The 16,177-nt window shown below is 37.2% G+C and overlaps 1 protein-coding gene across 5 annotated transcripts in view; it reads left to right on the top strand.

The window, feature by feature from the left end:
- Positions 1-16,177, top strand: part of LOC137035761 (NLR family CARD domain-containing protein 3-like) — a 96,756-nt gene that overhangs the window by 13,796 nt on the left and 66,783 nt on the right. For all 5 annotated transcript variants that reach the window (XM_067409383.1, XM_067409380.1, XM_067409382.1 and 2 more), the window contains 2 exons: positions 2,264-2,365; positions 4,053-4,157. In XM_067409383.1, coding sequence (XP_067265484.1) covers positions 2,264-2,365; positions 4,053-4,157 — 207 coding nt within the window. The remainder of the gene's footprint in view (positions 1-2,263; positions 2,366-4,052; positions 4,158-16,177) is intronic.

The raw sequence follows: 16,177 nt of genomic DNA, 5'->3' as shown, positions 1-16,177 counted from the left end.
GTTACCATTTTTATTTATACTGTTTTTATTTCTATGATCAGTTTGTGGAAAGGAGTTCAGTTAGGAGGACAAAAGTTGTTAAAGCTCATAAATCATGTAAAGTAAGGTCTGAAGAGACTGAAATCATACAGAAGAGAAGTCAGTCAGTTGATTTAGTGGCAAAACCTTTTACAGTGCTTGAGTATTGTTGTCTTTTACTGCATATGATAATTCATACTCAGAAAGTAGAACTGAAATGACATTCATTACAAGATGATTAGTTAAAACATTTCAAATACACCTGCAGAATATTTTTTCTAGTCGTGTATTTCGCCATCTTGCCTGGTCTCATGAACTCAATCTCGAGTCTCGTCTCGTGAGATACCTGTCTCGTCACACCTCTAATAGTTTATATAGAATTAAGTTAGCATTAGCAGAGTTGTCTGTTTTGCAGCACTGAGCAGTTATTTTACATAACATTATCATAAAAAACAGTACAAAAGCAAGCCACGCCCCTTCATAAGCCCCTCCCCCATAACAAAGCCCCCCCCATGGTAAGTGCACCGTATAGTTTCCTGCTTTTTTGTCCTTTGCCAATCACACCTATGTGATGCAGAAACTGAACATTTAAAAACTCCTGTGGTTGCTCCTGCTGCACCTGTGAAGGAACCACCAGTCATAACTTTTAGTGGAAGAGTTGTGAAAACAACAAAACGTTACTTAGACTAAAATCAGCTTACAGAGACTCAGTGTTGCTTTGTTCTATTGTTCTTGTTTTGGAAAACAAAAAGAGGGGAGAGGAAGAGAGAGATTAAGAAGAAAATGACAAGAAATATTATATATTGTTAATTCGTTCTATTGGTAAGAGAGAAAAAAAAAAGAAAACAAAACAACCAAAGTAATGTAGTTTCATTGTGTTGCACTTGGTTATTGTGTTAAAAGAAAATATAATGTTCTTTTTCAAAAGGGAGGGAGATGTGTGGAACCTTATGTTGGCCAATCAAATATATATATATATTAATATATAGGGGAGCCCAATGAAAAGGGGCAGTGTGTTTTATGAGTCTGAATTGCTAAGCCTATGCAGTCTGTTCAATAAATGTCGAATCGTTAAATTACATTGTTGTTCCCTCTCGTGACAATTTAAAGTTACATAAAATTATGTCATTCTTAGAATTTTGACACACTTAAGGCTAAAATTTTACTCTGAGCAGCTTTATACATACGGGCCCTGATCTTTTTAAGTGGAATTGATACTTAAAATCTGTCCAAGCTACTGTTTTTATTTCAAGAGTACTCTACTTATCCAGGGACAATAATTTAAAAGGATAATAGGCCTAATATACAAATTAATTTTTAAAAAAATTTGTGTAGTCTATAAAACTATAGGCACAGACAGTTTTACTCATTGAAAGATTTATCTGTGATGGAATAATTGCTTTACAATTGTATTAGAGTTTTACACACATGCTTGTACAGTTATTCTATGCCGTGCATTAATTTGAACAGTGACAGGAGTGGCTGGATGCAATGCAGGAGATGCAGATAACTTGATCTTGACTTTAATTAATTTGTAATTAAAACTTTAATTAATGCTGTCACGTATCAAATCTGTTTCAAAGATAAAATTAAATGAATTGCGAATTACAACAATCAAATAAAAATGTATGATTGTAGAAATGCTTGTGAACCTAAATAATTGGGAATCATGTTGTGTATATATATATATAAAAAAAAAAAATAGCACATTTCATTTATCTATTATAACATTTATGTCGTAATGTCATTTTGTTCGTTTGGCTGTTTCATTATAAAGGTCCAGAAATTCATTAAGTTTATCATCAGGTGTCTTTTCTAATTATATGATGTCATTACATTGCTGTCTTAGTAGTGCATTATTTTAAAACTGTTTATTGCTAAGTTTAGAGCAGCAAGTAATTCACATGCTATTTACCTGGCTGCTGATTTATGTAGTTGTGGTAAAATCGTTTCAATATGAAGTTATATGGACTCTGAATTTGAGGTTTATAATAGAAACGAGTGTGATTGACCAAATCGACTGGCTCAGATGTCATGCTATGGCAGCGGAAGTGGATATTGTGAAGGGTGAGGAATCTACCCATGACTCCATTCTAGCAGGCCTGACCAGTTGTTCATGTCTCGGACGGACCAATATTTGTTTTTCTGTGTGTTTAAACTGGGCTAAATTAAACTGAAACATCTTCAAATGAGACTGAAGTATCTCCTGTAGTAGTGTTTTTCTCTCTGTTCTTTGTGTCATTAGTGTAAGATCAGTTTCACATGACAGCTCTGTATCTGTGAAGAGTGATCGTTCAAAAGAAGATGGACCATATTTCAGTGAGGAAACGCCATCAGCTACTCCAAGGTATTTTATGTGTTTTATGTGTTACTGTTGTGTAGACTGAAAATGTTTAAAATGTTTAACTTTTTAAAATGTTTGATTTTAATATGAATATATTAAATAAATTAATAAATAATGTTTAATATGAATAAATAGCACTCATAAACGGCCGTCAATGGCATTTGCAAGTGAAACGAGTTGAGGCCTGGACCCAGAAAAAACATTCCTTACGTCACAACTTAACAAGCGTATAGATCTTGCAACCAAATATGAAAGTGAAAGTTACGTAAAGGCCAAGTATGTTAACCTATACTCAGAATTTGTCCTCTGCATTTAACCCATCCAAGTTAGTTCGCACACACCTGGAGCAGTGGGCAGCCATTTTGCTGTGCCATCCGGGGAGTGATTGGGGGTTAGGTGCCTGGCTCAAGGGCACCTCAATCATTTCCTGCCAGCATTGAGAATTTGCCCATGTAGTTTATTTCATAGTGTGACAATCATAGTTCAACGAATCGCACAGTGAAATATGACCACAAAAATGCAAGCCTCACATTCCAACTCTGATAACTGTTTCAATCAGCCACAAACAGCTACAAATAGAAAACATATACTATAATATTTATCACTTTCAGCAGTATTTTATGTAATTTCAAAGGGTTTTTTGTAAAATGACACTGGGATATTGCATTTTATACCACTGTATATGGGTATAGAAAGACTTTACATTTGTGTAGATGGAAATTACATGAAGCAGAAATATATATATATATATATATATATATATATATATATATATATATATATATATATATATATATATATATATATATATATATATTCTTCCCTTTAGGTGCATTTGAATAACTCTTGCAGGCTACATGATAGAGACAAAATTATTTTTTTCCAGAGTTTGCTGACATCTAGTGAAAACAACCAGAACTGTCTGCATGGTGCTACTGCACTCAGGGACTGAATTATACACCTTCAAATAAGAATTTAGAACAACAAAAATCAAAAAGCGCCTCTTTTTTTAGGGGCTTTATTACAGCACAGATAACATATACTATCATTTGTATCACTTTCAGCGGTATTTCATGTAACTTCAAAGGGTTTCCTGTAAAATGACACCAAAATTTTGAATTTAGATCGCTATTTGTGGGTATGGGCAGCTTTTCAATTTAGGTAGGCCAAATCCAGGCAAAAAATCCCCAAAATCGACCTGGATTGATGTGATGCAACACAAAATCCCTGACAGTAAATTGATGCCTCATTCTACCGGTATTTCTGGCATACTCCAAAGCGCCTGCGTTTCTTTTGTCACAAAGAACAAATTGATTTGCAATGGTCACTTTGTTGCGTCCAGTGTAGACGACCTCAAGGTGTGACAACGGTTACATCCGTTGTGTAGAAACGGGTTTGCACACTGTATTCAGGCATATTAAGTAACAGTATAGCAACGATGTTCACATTTTTTAGATAAACGTAGGAGTGAAATTAGATAAACGTAGGGGGGCGTGTGTCCAAAAAGGTTGAAAACCACTGCATTAAACTACGACTTTCCCTAGCAAGAACGTGTTCTTCCATCCATCCATAGTCATGGATGGACAAATTCACAGCTTTACTGCATTTAATTATCATTTGCAGCATTAAACCTTTTCAAAAAATATTGTTCTGTAATACATTTTTCTCTCTCTGTTCTTTGTGTCATTAGTGAAAGGTTAGGCTCACATGTGTCCAGCTCTGCGTCTTTGAAGAGTGACCATTCAAGAGGAGGAGGACCAGATTTCAGTGAGGAAACACCTTCAGCTAACCAAAGGTATTTGAGTTTCTTATTGATCACACACGACTGTTAGAAAATATTTCAGTGAATATTTATCATGGAACTTTATTGTTAAAAAACATACAAAGAATACATAGCAGTGCTATAAAAACATAATGAAGCAGGCTAAGATCATAAGCAAAAAAAGTTATTTGAAATCATTTGCTGCAATTTTTTTGTAATTTAATTTTGATGATATAACTGCTGCACAACATATTAAAAAACCTGTTGTCATTGCATAATTTACTATTATTCACCACCCCATGTGTTTTTTGCTTATAAACAGAAAATATTACAATAAGAGTACATTTTTACTCAAATTTATAGGTACACCCCAAGTCCCCCAGGTGAAAAAAATTAATAATCAAATCACTAAGCAACCACTGAACGTAATAACACAAAATGGGTACCATTTTAAAGTTCCATTTTGATCAACTCTTACCTATCACTTGGTACTGTGATAGGTTGCCACGTGTGCAATAATAAGTTCAGACACTCCTAAACCTTGTGGAAAGCCTTCCCAGAAGAGTTTAGGCTGTTATAGTTGCAAAGGGTGGGCCAACTCCTTATTAAACCCTACGGATTAAGAATGGGATGTCATTAAAGTTCATGTGCACGTAAGGGCAGGCATCCCAAAACTGTTGGCAATGTAGTGTAGGTGTCATCACAATGAATGTAGCCAACTTGATTGACTCCTAAGCAGTACTGAGTTATTTGCTAATATATAGAGGGAAAAAATGTTTTCATAAATTAAATACTTTTGTACTATGTACGTACTGCAATATGTCAAAAGGATCAAACAGCTCAGTAAAAAAAAAGCTTAGATAGTTGAAGTGAAGATAATGGGTAGACGCTCAGTCTAGGTGCTAATTCTGGGTTCACTCAGGTGTGTCGGCCAGAACACCACTTAAGGCCAAATATTCCAGAGTATGAAATGAAGAGCGGAGAGATAATTCTTATTATTCTTTTTATTCCTCCTCTTTCTTGTAGGAGTGAGTTTAAAGGTGAGTGTAATTTCGAGTGTGGTTTCTATAAAGAGAGAACAAATACAAATGAATAAAGGAAACCTATGCATACACTCATTCCTCCTTAAGCACTAATACACATTACAAACATAAAATAAACAGTAATCAGAATATGACTATATCTCTTAAACCCTAAAATGTAAGCAGAGAGAAAGGATTCAAACACTTCTCAGATTTTCTACCATGCATTAAGTTATCAATAACGTAGATAGAACTTACTGTCATCTATATACTTTAAAGCATCAATAGCGGTCCAGATAATGATATTTAACACCACTTCATATTTTACTCAGCCACAGAGTACTTAACATTCATAACAATTATTGAATAAATTATAAACATGTCTGAACACGATGTGACCCATTTAACCCGACGTGCTGAGTCAGGTGGACCGAAGCTAGAAAGTAACGTACGAACGTGGATATAATTAACACAACGGTCGTGTAACGACCCTTAAACTCCTAACTCTCATCCATATCGAATATCAAAAATAACAGCTGTCAAAGAAATACAATATCACGAGTAATGCAGCAGATTTACTTACTTTTCTCATTCACGCACACGCTGAGGAAAGTGTCACTCACAATTATAATTTTACCGACCGATGATCTCTATCATACTGAATACTAACTGCGTGACAACCGACTGACCATCTCTATCGTACTGCATACTACTGTGCGACGTCAGATATAATATACAAACCAGCGCGCGCCTTTGCTACCCTATTACAAGCACTGAATAAACGGGAGTAAAAGTGAAACATAAAGCACGTTATGGTCAACTGTACTAAATAATAGCAACACTAACATAACTTTGGGGCCTTTTTTACAATAGTCATGTGTCATATCTCATGGAGTACAACAGGAATAATTGTTTTGGGCTTTGACTAAAACTTGAGCACGTTTTTTTGTACACAAAGCCCATATGTAAATAATAGGAAGTGGCATTTATGTCACATTTGTAACTTTAAACATTCTTTGATTGTAGAAAATGGCATATCATTATTTACATTCTTTTGTTGTTGTTGTTGTTTTTTTGTTTTTTTTGATTTGGTACTATTTTCACAAGTAAGGTGTACTTTTTCAAAACTTTTAGTACAAAACTCCAAACTGATCACACTTGTTACACAGCTAGTCATTCTTTTTAAAAACTTGATCTCATGCTTTCATTCTAGCTGTACATATTTTCTTTTACATAATCACTGTTTCAAAACACATGACAATTGTGATATGTAATGACAACTTTTGGTTTAATCACAGAAACACAACAGTATGATCTTCTTTCAGTTTATTACTTTTAACAATCAGTTAATTCAGTAGCAAACAATGCAAGATACATGTTTCAAATCACCCTTGATGAACTACAGATGCCACATTAGAAAATAAACGTACATTACCTAAATTACATAATTGACGTAAAATGTTTTGTAGCAAATTACAGGTATTTAATCAATTAGCTCAAATCATGGGTGAAATATATATAATAGGCCTAAATCATAACATGTTATAATTAATTATGATATGTCAACCCAAGAGGGAATTTTGCACATATATTGTGAATTAATTACAACGGTTTAATATATGATTAGTTCTAGTTTAATAGTTGTTTAGAAAAACTATCCTAGTTTGTCCACCAAACTATGGGTTTTCTCATAGACTATTATAAAAGAAATGTTATTCTCTGGCCACGACAGTAACTTCCTATTATAGCATTACAGTTTTTTACAATCGCTAGGACACATTTCTCAATACTTAGTTCACTTTTTCAAAACTCTTCACACAGTTCTCCTAACCAACTTTCATCTTGGCACAGCAGTTCATTTCACATTCAAAATGCACTAAATCTACCAAAACACTTCATCCATGTCTCAAATCAACTCATTCTTCCAGAACACTAGCAAAGGTTTTCACCCAGCAAACACACTTTGTCAGTCATAAAACATCGACCTTACAGTTTTTTTCAATTGCTAAACGACAGTGGGCACAACTGGAGTCACATGTGCAAAACTCTAACTACAGTCTTCACAGCAGCAGTTCATGTGGATCAAACTCTAGTTCGTTTTTCATTGCTTGAACACAGTTTTCAAAACTCTACACACTTATCCCATGACTTTAACCACAACCTGCACAACACTGTGGATTTACAGCACTTTGTTCAAATGCTAACACACTGCTGTCAAAACTGTGAACCACACATTCAAAACAGAATAGATTTCAGACTTGTGCCTTTCAAACACTGCTGATTGCAATTTTGCAGGATTAGCCCCTCGATTATTTGTTCGAATTACAGTATGTACTTTTAGTTTCTACCTTTTTTTCTCATCACTGTAATTCCGTAAATTACTACAGACTATTGAAGCAAACTGCTAATTTTCATTTACCTTAGTTTTTTTCGATTGCTAAACGACAGTGGGCACAACTGGAGTCACATGTGCAAAACTCTAACTACAGTCTTGACAGCAGCAGTTCATGTGGATCAAACTCTAGTTCGTTTTTCATTGCTTGAACACAGTTTTCAAAACTCTACACACTTATCCTATGACTTTAACCACAACCTGCAAAACACTGTGGATTTACAGCACTTTGTTCAAATGCTAACACACTGCTGTCAAAACTGTGAACCATGCATTCAAAACAGAACAGATTTCAGCCTTGTGCCTTTCAAACATTGCAATTTCAGCTGAAAGGCTGCAGGAAGCAGGTGTCTTGTTTTAGACTTGTTAGTGAACACACACACACATATGTATATATATATATATGTAACTCATTACTAGGGGTGGTTAATCTGTCTGATTTCCCGATTCGATTCGATTACGATTATTGAAGTCCCGATTCGATTACAGTCGATTTTCGATTATTAACGATTCTCGATTAGCGATTATTGTTTTTCCATTTCACAACAGTAAACGAAAATACACTACAAAGTGATTGCAGTATTAAAAAAAAAGTCAGCTACTGAATTACTTAACTCTTTCATTGAGTAACAACAACTCAAAGCACTTTCTGTGTCTTGTAGTTATAACTTCAGAATTATTTGTATGTAGCTTATGTTCTGTAGAACACAGAAATGAATACATCACATTGTGTTGTGACTCATCAAGTTGAACTAAACAATAACAAATAAATGAAAGGCTTATTTCCTTTAGGAAGTAGATCAGAACCAACATACTGTAGAAATTGGACAATTTTCTTCTAGAAAGACAATGTGTTCAGGTGGAGGAAGACTGCAGGTTGCAGTCGAAACATGTCAAGGTAAAGAAAAAGTTTCGGTGGTTTAAATCGGCGCTTGTGACTTAAAGTCGAGTGCTTTTACTGTAATTTAGGCAGGTGCGCTCATAATAGAAGCGATTGAGAGCGCGGCTCATGGTTGCATAGCAACGACAGACGCCACTGGAGCGAAAGCGCATTGGAAAGGAGAATGCGGCGCGGACGCGATATGTGAATGCCCCTTAGAACGGCGACTTTTTCTTTGCATATCAGACAGGTAGCAACTAGAGAATAAGAATAAGAATAATTTAGCGGGCCGGATTATGTTTTATTTTTGAGATCAGTTGCGGGCCGGCAGTTTGAGACCACTGATCTAACGTCTTTGCTGCTTACTTGGCGGCCACGGCCAGTGCAGCTGGCATCCAACTAAAAGGTGCATTGCTGCCCCCTACAGTACTGGAGTGTGAAACAGATTAGTGGGGGAAAAAAACAGATGATGACTGCGTGCGTGGCGGTGGGTGGTGGGCCGGCCCGCCGGCCGTCCTGGAGTACCGGCCGTTCTGTGATTCTCCAGATCACACAGATGGCCAGTCCGCCCCTGGCTGGGTGGATCGGTTGGTTGCTCGTTCCTGGTTCTTCCATTTTACACACCTGCTCTGGCTGCCGTTACACGCGCTTGCTAACTGGAACTGGGCGCGTTCGTGACGTTCAACTCCCGGTATAACATTTTTTACAAAATAAAATAATGCAAAAAAAAAAATAAATAAATAAATAAATAATCGATTTTTGAAAATTGAATAATCGATTCATACTCGTCCATAACATACTCGCGATTAATCAATAATCGATTTTTTTCACCACCCCTACTCATTACTGTAATTCCGTAAATTACTTCAGACTATTGAAGCAAACTGCTAATTTTCATTTACCTTAAAGAATTATGTTCTAAAAATTTAAATAAATCATGTGAAAGAATGTCACTCTTTTCTTTGAAGAAAATATTACTTTGTATGAAGTCACTGAAATTGTTCAAAATGTAAAGATGAAAAGTTTGTATTTTCTGTGTTGGTGTTTGATGCTAGTGTTTTTACTCTCAGTGTGTTCTGAGTGACAGTGTGTGTTATTTCAGTGATGGTTGTGCATAGTGTTTGGCTGCACTGAGCCTGTTTTGAGCCATGTGTTAACTGTTTAGCTCCGGTGACTGTTGGTAGTGCAGACTGTAGTTAGAGTTTTGCACATGTAGCTCCAGTTGTGCTCACTGTCGTTTAGCAATCGAAAAAAACTGTAAAAACACTAACATCAGTTTGCATTATACATGTTTTCTTTTTTTTTAATTTCTTTATAAAACAAGAATGACACTCTCTACTGCTTATAATTCACAGCAGTACATGTTACATGGTTCATGTTTACATTACAGAACAAAATTATTCCTAAGTTTCCCCTTTTGAATGGATGGTAATGAAACGAACGAAATGTTTGTGTAGGTGTTCCGTTTCATCTAATTGTTTTGATAGTATTTGATTTTTTAGATTCAGAATATATTTCATAACTATATTACTATAGAAATGCAGCATATTTCTGTTGTATTCAGTTTTGTATTATGTTATTGTTTTGAACATAAGTTTAACAGTTTTGAAAACAGTATGTAAGCATGTGCAAATTGGCCTGTACGTACAAAGAGTTTTGGCAGTTGTTGTGTCTGAGTGAGAAAAGAATTCATGAAATTTGAGAGATGTAGTCATTGAATGCATTTTGTGTCAAAACAATGATAATTGATCCTCAGTTTAGCCCACATAGTCTTCTGTTGTGCTCACTGTGTGAAGAGTTTTGCAAAAGTGACCTAAGTATTGGGAAATGTGTCCTAGCGTCTGTAAAAAAACTGTAAAGCGTAAAGCAGTATTGCAGAATAAAAAATGTAGAAGTGACTTGGTTTTCTGAATAATCGAGCATGAATATAATGGATTTAATATATGAAACTATGAATACAAAGGTTATATGGCTAAATATACACAAATACTACACATATATAGAAAACAAATGTAAAGTAAAGAAAAACAGAGGTGATCAAAGGAGTGGCAAATTACAAACAGTTAAAACTTTTGAGAGCCAGCAAGGAAACTCAGTTTACACAAAGCTTAAAGCGCATGAAAAGAAGTTGTTACTTGCATAAATTCAGGTGCTGTAGTAACTCTGTCTGTAGGAGTTTCAGCGTGCTTGGTTTGGCATTTGGTCCTTTTCCAGGAGTGTGTTCTCCAGCTGAATTTTCAAACAAGGTTTTAACTTAAGTGTAAAATAACCGGAAAAGAAAGAAGAGAGAGTCCATCTCCTAGGTGATGGAGGATGACAAAGGCTTGACAAAAGAGAAACTTACTACGACCAAGAGAAGCGTGTCATTTGTGTTTTAAGGGCAACAAACCAGAAAGCCTCCTTGGGTATGCCAGACAATGATGAGGGTGCAATTTTGGCCGGCAAACTTTTCTTTGTCTCCATTTATGACCACATTTGCATGGTTTATGAAGTACTGTGGGCTTGGAAGATCAGCAGCTATGAGGAACTTTCTCAACAAAAAAATATACAGTCTCAAAAAGCATTTAACCACTGTTAAATCAGGTAAAATGCTAGGAAAAGCGAGGGGAAAATCGAAATAATCACTATGGTATCTGTTCTGTTTTCTCTTTTTTGTCTCTTTTTCTTATGGAGGTCTTGAGGGTGGGATCGCTAAATATAAATGGGATGAGGGACGGGAAAAAGCATGAGTTACTTTCAGAAATTATTGGTTTGAAAGGTTTGAGTGTTACTTTTTTGCAAGAAACTCATAGCACTTGCAGAAATGAAGTTAACTGGGGTTTATGGTGGAAAGGAGAACATGTTCTCAGTCATGGTACTAATTTAAGTGCTGGGGTTGCTGTTCTTTTTTCTCCTACATTTAATGTCTAAATTTTATCAAAATGTGTAGTAGTACGTGGAAGGTTTTTAATTGTAAAGTGTTTGTAAATATTTATGCTCCTAATGTTGGAGCGGAAAGAAAATTATTCTTTGCTAAATTAGAAAACATGATTAAAAAAGAAAGTGAAGATTTTTTTCATTGTTGTAGGAGGGGATTGGAACTGCACTCTTGATTTTATTCTAGACCGAAATGGGGAAGAACCTCATGCACAGTCAGCCTCATGTTTAGCTGGTGTTTTAAAAAAGCTCAGTCTTTCTGATGTATGGAGAGAACATAACCCTTCTACAAAACAATATACATAGGTCAAAGTCAATAATGAGAGTATTTTTGCTGCATGGTTGGACCATTTTTATATATCTTATAACTTGAAAAATAGTTGTCAATACAGAAATAATCCCTAATATTCTTTCTGATCACAAGCTTGTTACAGTTGGGTTTACCTTGTCTAAAACTACTGGTATTTTAATACTAAACTTTTAGAGGATAAGGTCTTTTGTGAAGATTTTGAGGGTTTTTGGGAAGCATGCCAAACATAAGAGTCATTTTGAAAACATTGTCCAGTGGTGGGAAGTTGGAAAAGCGCACATAAAAGATTTCTCTCAAAAATATACTGCTTATTCCTCTGTACGGTTGAAAAATACTTTAAAATGGCTGGAAACATGATATTGAAATGAATATGACTATTGATGATGATATTACATTTTTTTACGATTGCTTAAGCACAATTTTGAAAACAGGGCCAAGTTTGTCAAAACACTACACACAATTAACACAACCCTACACCAAAGTAGCACAACACTTCAGATCATTTGCAAAATGAAACACTTCATTCAAAACTTGACATTAATTTAACAAAACCCTTTTGACACCGTGTGGAACACACATGGTTCATACATTCTGATTCTGTTTGATTCATTTACACACTGCTGTGCTCAATCTTAAACACTTGTAACTTTTATACTTTTCTAATTATATAGTCTGGGTTTGATTTTTTCAGAGATATTGTTAGAGTAAAGTACATGAATATATATATATAAAATATTCCACTGAAAATCTGAACATATTCTAAATACAAAATATTACACAAACAAAAAATAAATAAATTGTGGAGACAAAACAAAGCATGATTTTAAATGAAAAAAAAAAAAAATAGAAAAAACACCTTAGCATCATCTCTTGGCCTAGCTGGATCTGGCCATAGCACTTCATCCACATGACAGGCGATGTCCTGCCTCGTAAGACAAGGGAAGGATCTTCTTGAAAGGTGAATCCATATTTGCACAGACCCTGCATCAATTAGGTCAGGTCTTCTCCATGGCTTGAATGAGGGATATCCTGATATAGGGCTGGAGATCGTAAACCTTCCAATGTCATGCCAAAAAAAACCAAACAAAAACTCCTCAATGGGTTTAAGGAAGGGACCGTATGGTGGAATGTATTGGAGTGAAAATTGTGGATGCTAATGAAACCAGTTTTGGACCAGGGCAGATAGGTGGAAATTTACATTGTCCCATATGACAGTGTATCTAATCTGCTCTGCATCCATTTGGTCTTCTGCTGTGACGATTTTGTGCAGTCTGTCTAAAATGTGAATATGTGGGCCATGTTGTAAGAGCCTAAGTTGGCATGCTGTTGGAGGACCACATTCTGCGAGATTGCAACATATATTGTGATGTTAACACTGCGTTGGCCCGGGATTTTCCAAATGATGTTTCTCTCTCTCCCTCTTACTGCAGCATTGCCTTCCATTTTGTTGAAAACTCATAAACTCACCTTTTGCCTTTCTATAGTACTATAGCACCTGATTGTTGAGTTTACAGTGAAGCACCCAAGTGTCTTCACACCTGACGGCTGTGTTTGATCAATTGGTTTATAGGGGTGGTATTTTGGATGGCAAAGAAGTGACAATATGTTAGATTTCTGTGTGTAATGTAGAGAAGTGTGTTTAGTGTTGTGCAAAACAAGAAGTGTAGTGTTTTGCAAAAAGTGTGAGGCTGAGAATGTGCTTATAGTTGTGCAAATCTAGCATTGTGTTTTGCTCCTTGAGTTTAAGGTTTTGCTAATTGTGGGAAAAGTTTAATTTTAGTGTGTAAGCAATCGTAAAAAACTGTAATTTAAAAGACTTTTGGACTGTAAAGAAAAGCCACTTAGGCTCAATACTGGATGAAAAAGTTAAAGGGGCTCTTATAAGAAGTCACTATTTAAAATTGAAGGATATGGACACTCCTACTTACTTTTTTAACCCTCAGGGGTCTGAGGATTTTTGGGGCCTTGGAGAAGTTTTGACATGTCCTGACATTTGTGCTTTTTTCAGTTGTTCATAAACATATTAATGGAAAAAATGTCATTACACACAAGCAGTAGCATAAACTAGGCTACAATAATATGTGAGGAACATGTATGTACATGTTTGTGTTTTTAAAGGAATAACGTTGATGCGTGGTTATTGAAAAAACAAAAAACTTAAGTCACTGAAATAAGGCCAAAAAATATATATTAAATCTTTGTTCACAATACTTCTGGGTATTTGAGGTTGTAGACTAGAGTTTTTGCTTCAAAATTAGGTAAAAATTATGCTGCCTGCTTGTTCATATCAAACAATAGAGAGATTAAAATTTTCTAAAACATCTTTGGTCAAGAAACACAGTATGCGTGGAGGCATGAATAATCATGAATAATGGGTGATTCTCACCTGAGAAGACAAAAGAATTGCATAAAGAGCTCTGAGCTGCATAAATAATGAGCTCTTTCAGTCAGATAGGCTGTGAAAAAACCCTCTGTTGATCATGTCTCAAATCTCAATGTAAATCAAACATACAGAAAAAATAGCAATACTGTGAAATATTATTACAATTTAAATTAATGGTATTAATGTATATAAAATATAATGTATGTCTGTGATGCAAAGTGTTTGAACAATTATGTTACCTCTGTGGCATTTCATATAGGCTTTTAGCTTAAAAGCATGCACATTTGGAGAAATACTGATGGATTCTCATATGTTTGTCAATTTTCTATACAGAGGAGTAATATTTATTTAGGATTTATTGTCATTACTATGAGTGCTGGATACTGTGTTTTGAATTCATACTTGCAGCCGGAGGGTGCTCTGTACACTTTTAGTCCACAAATGCCTGAGCACTAAAGAATATGCAATCAAGGAACTAACCGAACTAACAGAGGCCAGAGATCGCCAACTATGGCTATTCAAAACACTTTTCAAGACAATAAATACACGATTGAGACGATGAATGCATGTATTGACTGAATTTAGCGGATAATGAGCTGAATCACAGACTTCTGACATGGCTCTCTTTTCATACAGATTACATAAACACCAGAATATTTGTTTACTTACACGATTTAAAACCTGACATTTCAATGTTTTTTTTTTAGACATAAGTCTAAATTTGTCATTATTATTCACTAAGTTACAGTTCATTTTCTGAGAACTATCAGATTGGACTTCGTTCAGAGGGAGACGAGAGATCACGCTGTCACGGCACACACGAAGACAAACAGGGTAGGTCCAAATGCAGGTATTTATTGGGGAAATCCAGAAACGTAATCCATGAGCCAGTCAATAGTCAAAAATCCAGGGAGACAGTCCAAACAAAACAATGACAGGAAGAAAACACAAAGAAAACCAAAACAGAGACTCGGGAACATCAATGAAGAAACCATGACAAAAGCAGAGACAACCAGGTATAAATAGACAGACACTAATTGAACAAACACAAAACAGCTGGGTGCAATGACAATGATATGAGTCCAGGGAAGTGAGTTATGGGTAATGTAGTCCAAGGGGTGAAAACAAGAGTCCAGGATGGAGTGCCCTCTAGTGGCTGACTAGGGCACTCTCACTAGAGATCATGACATTACCCCTCCTCAAAGGAGCGGCTACCAGACGCTCCACCAGACAACAAAAACGAAAAACACAAAAACTCAGGATGGAGGTGGACAGGAGGAGGATCAGGGGGAGGGATGGTGGGCCAGGACCAGAGCCCCCAACCGAAGGCCAGGGGGGAGCCGGTGGAACAGACCATGGGGGCTCTAAGAGGGTCCGGGTCCTGGCTGAATGCCAGGGCGGTACTGGAGGAACTGACCAGGCAGGTTCCCTGGGGTCTGGAGTCCTGACTGTTTGCCAGGGCGGCGCTGGAGGAACTGACCAGGCGGGTTCCAGCGGTTCCAACGGCCGGGGCAGTGGCAGCAGGGCAGGAAGCCTGGACGACGGTGACCGGGCAGAAGGCTTGGATGACGGCGGCAGGGCAGACCAAGGTTGCTCCGTGGCCATATCAGGGAGAGCGGGCAGCTCGGGGGCGACCTCCGTGGCCGTGTCAGGGAGAGCGGGCAGCTCGGGGGCGACCTCCGTGGTCGTGTCAGGGAGAGCAGACAGCTCGATGACGGCCTCCGTGATCGTGTCAGGGAGAGCAGACAGCTCGATGACGGTCTCCGTGGCCGTATCAGGGAGAGCGGGCTGCTCTGGGACAGCAGCGGGCTCGGACTGCTCTGGCGACGGTGGCAGGGCAAGGCGCTTCGTTGGCGCCGGCAGGGCAAGGCGCTTCGTTGGCGCCGGCAGGGCAAGGCGCTTGGGAAAACGAAGAACAACCTCTAGAGGGGTCTCCGGGCCTTGAAGGACGGAGGAAGCCCTTCTCCCTTTCCTCCTCTTATGAGGGTGAGGCGGTGGCTCTGTGCCTACCTCATCTGTAGGCACCGAAGTGGACCAACAGGCTGGAGCGGATTCACTGGCTGGAGCGGACTCACTGACTGGAGCGGGCTCTGGAGTGGACTCACTGACTGGAGTGGACTCACTAACTGAAGCAGGCTCTGGAGCGGACT

The sequence above is a fragment of the Chanodichthys erythropterus genome, chromosome 14 (genome assembly GCF_024489055.1).
Source record: "Chanodichthys erythropterus isolate Z2021 chromosome 14, ASM2448905v1, whole genome shotgun sequence".
NCBI lineage: Eukaryota > Metazoa > Chordata > Actinopteri > Cypriniformes > Xenocyprididae > Chanodichthys > Chanodichthys erythropterus.
This window is presented reverse-complemented; position numbering and strand designations above follow the sequence as displayed.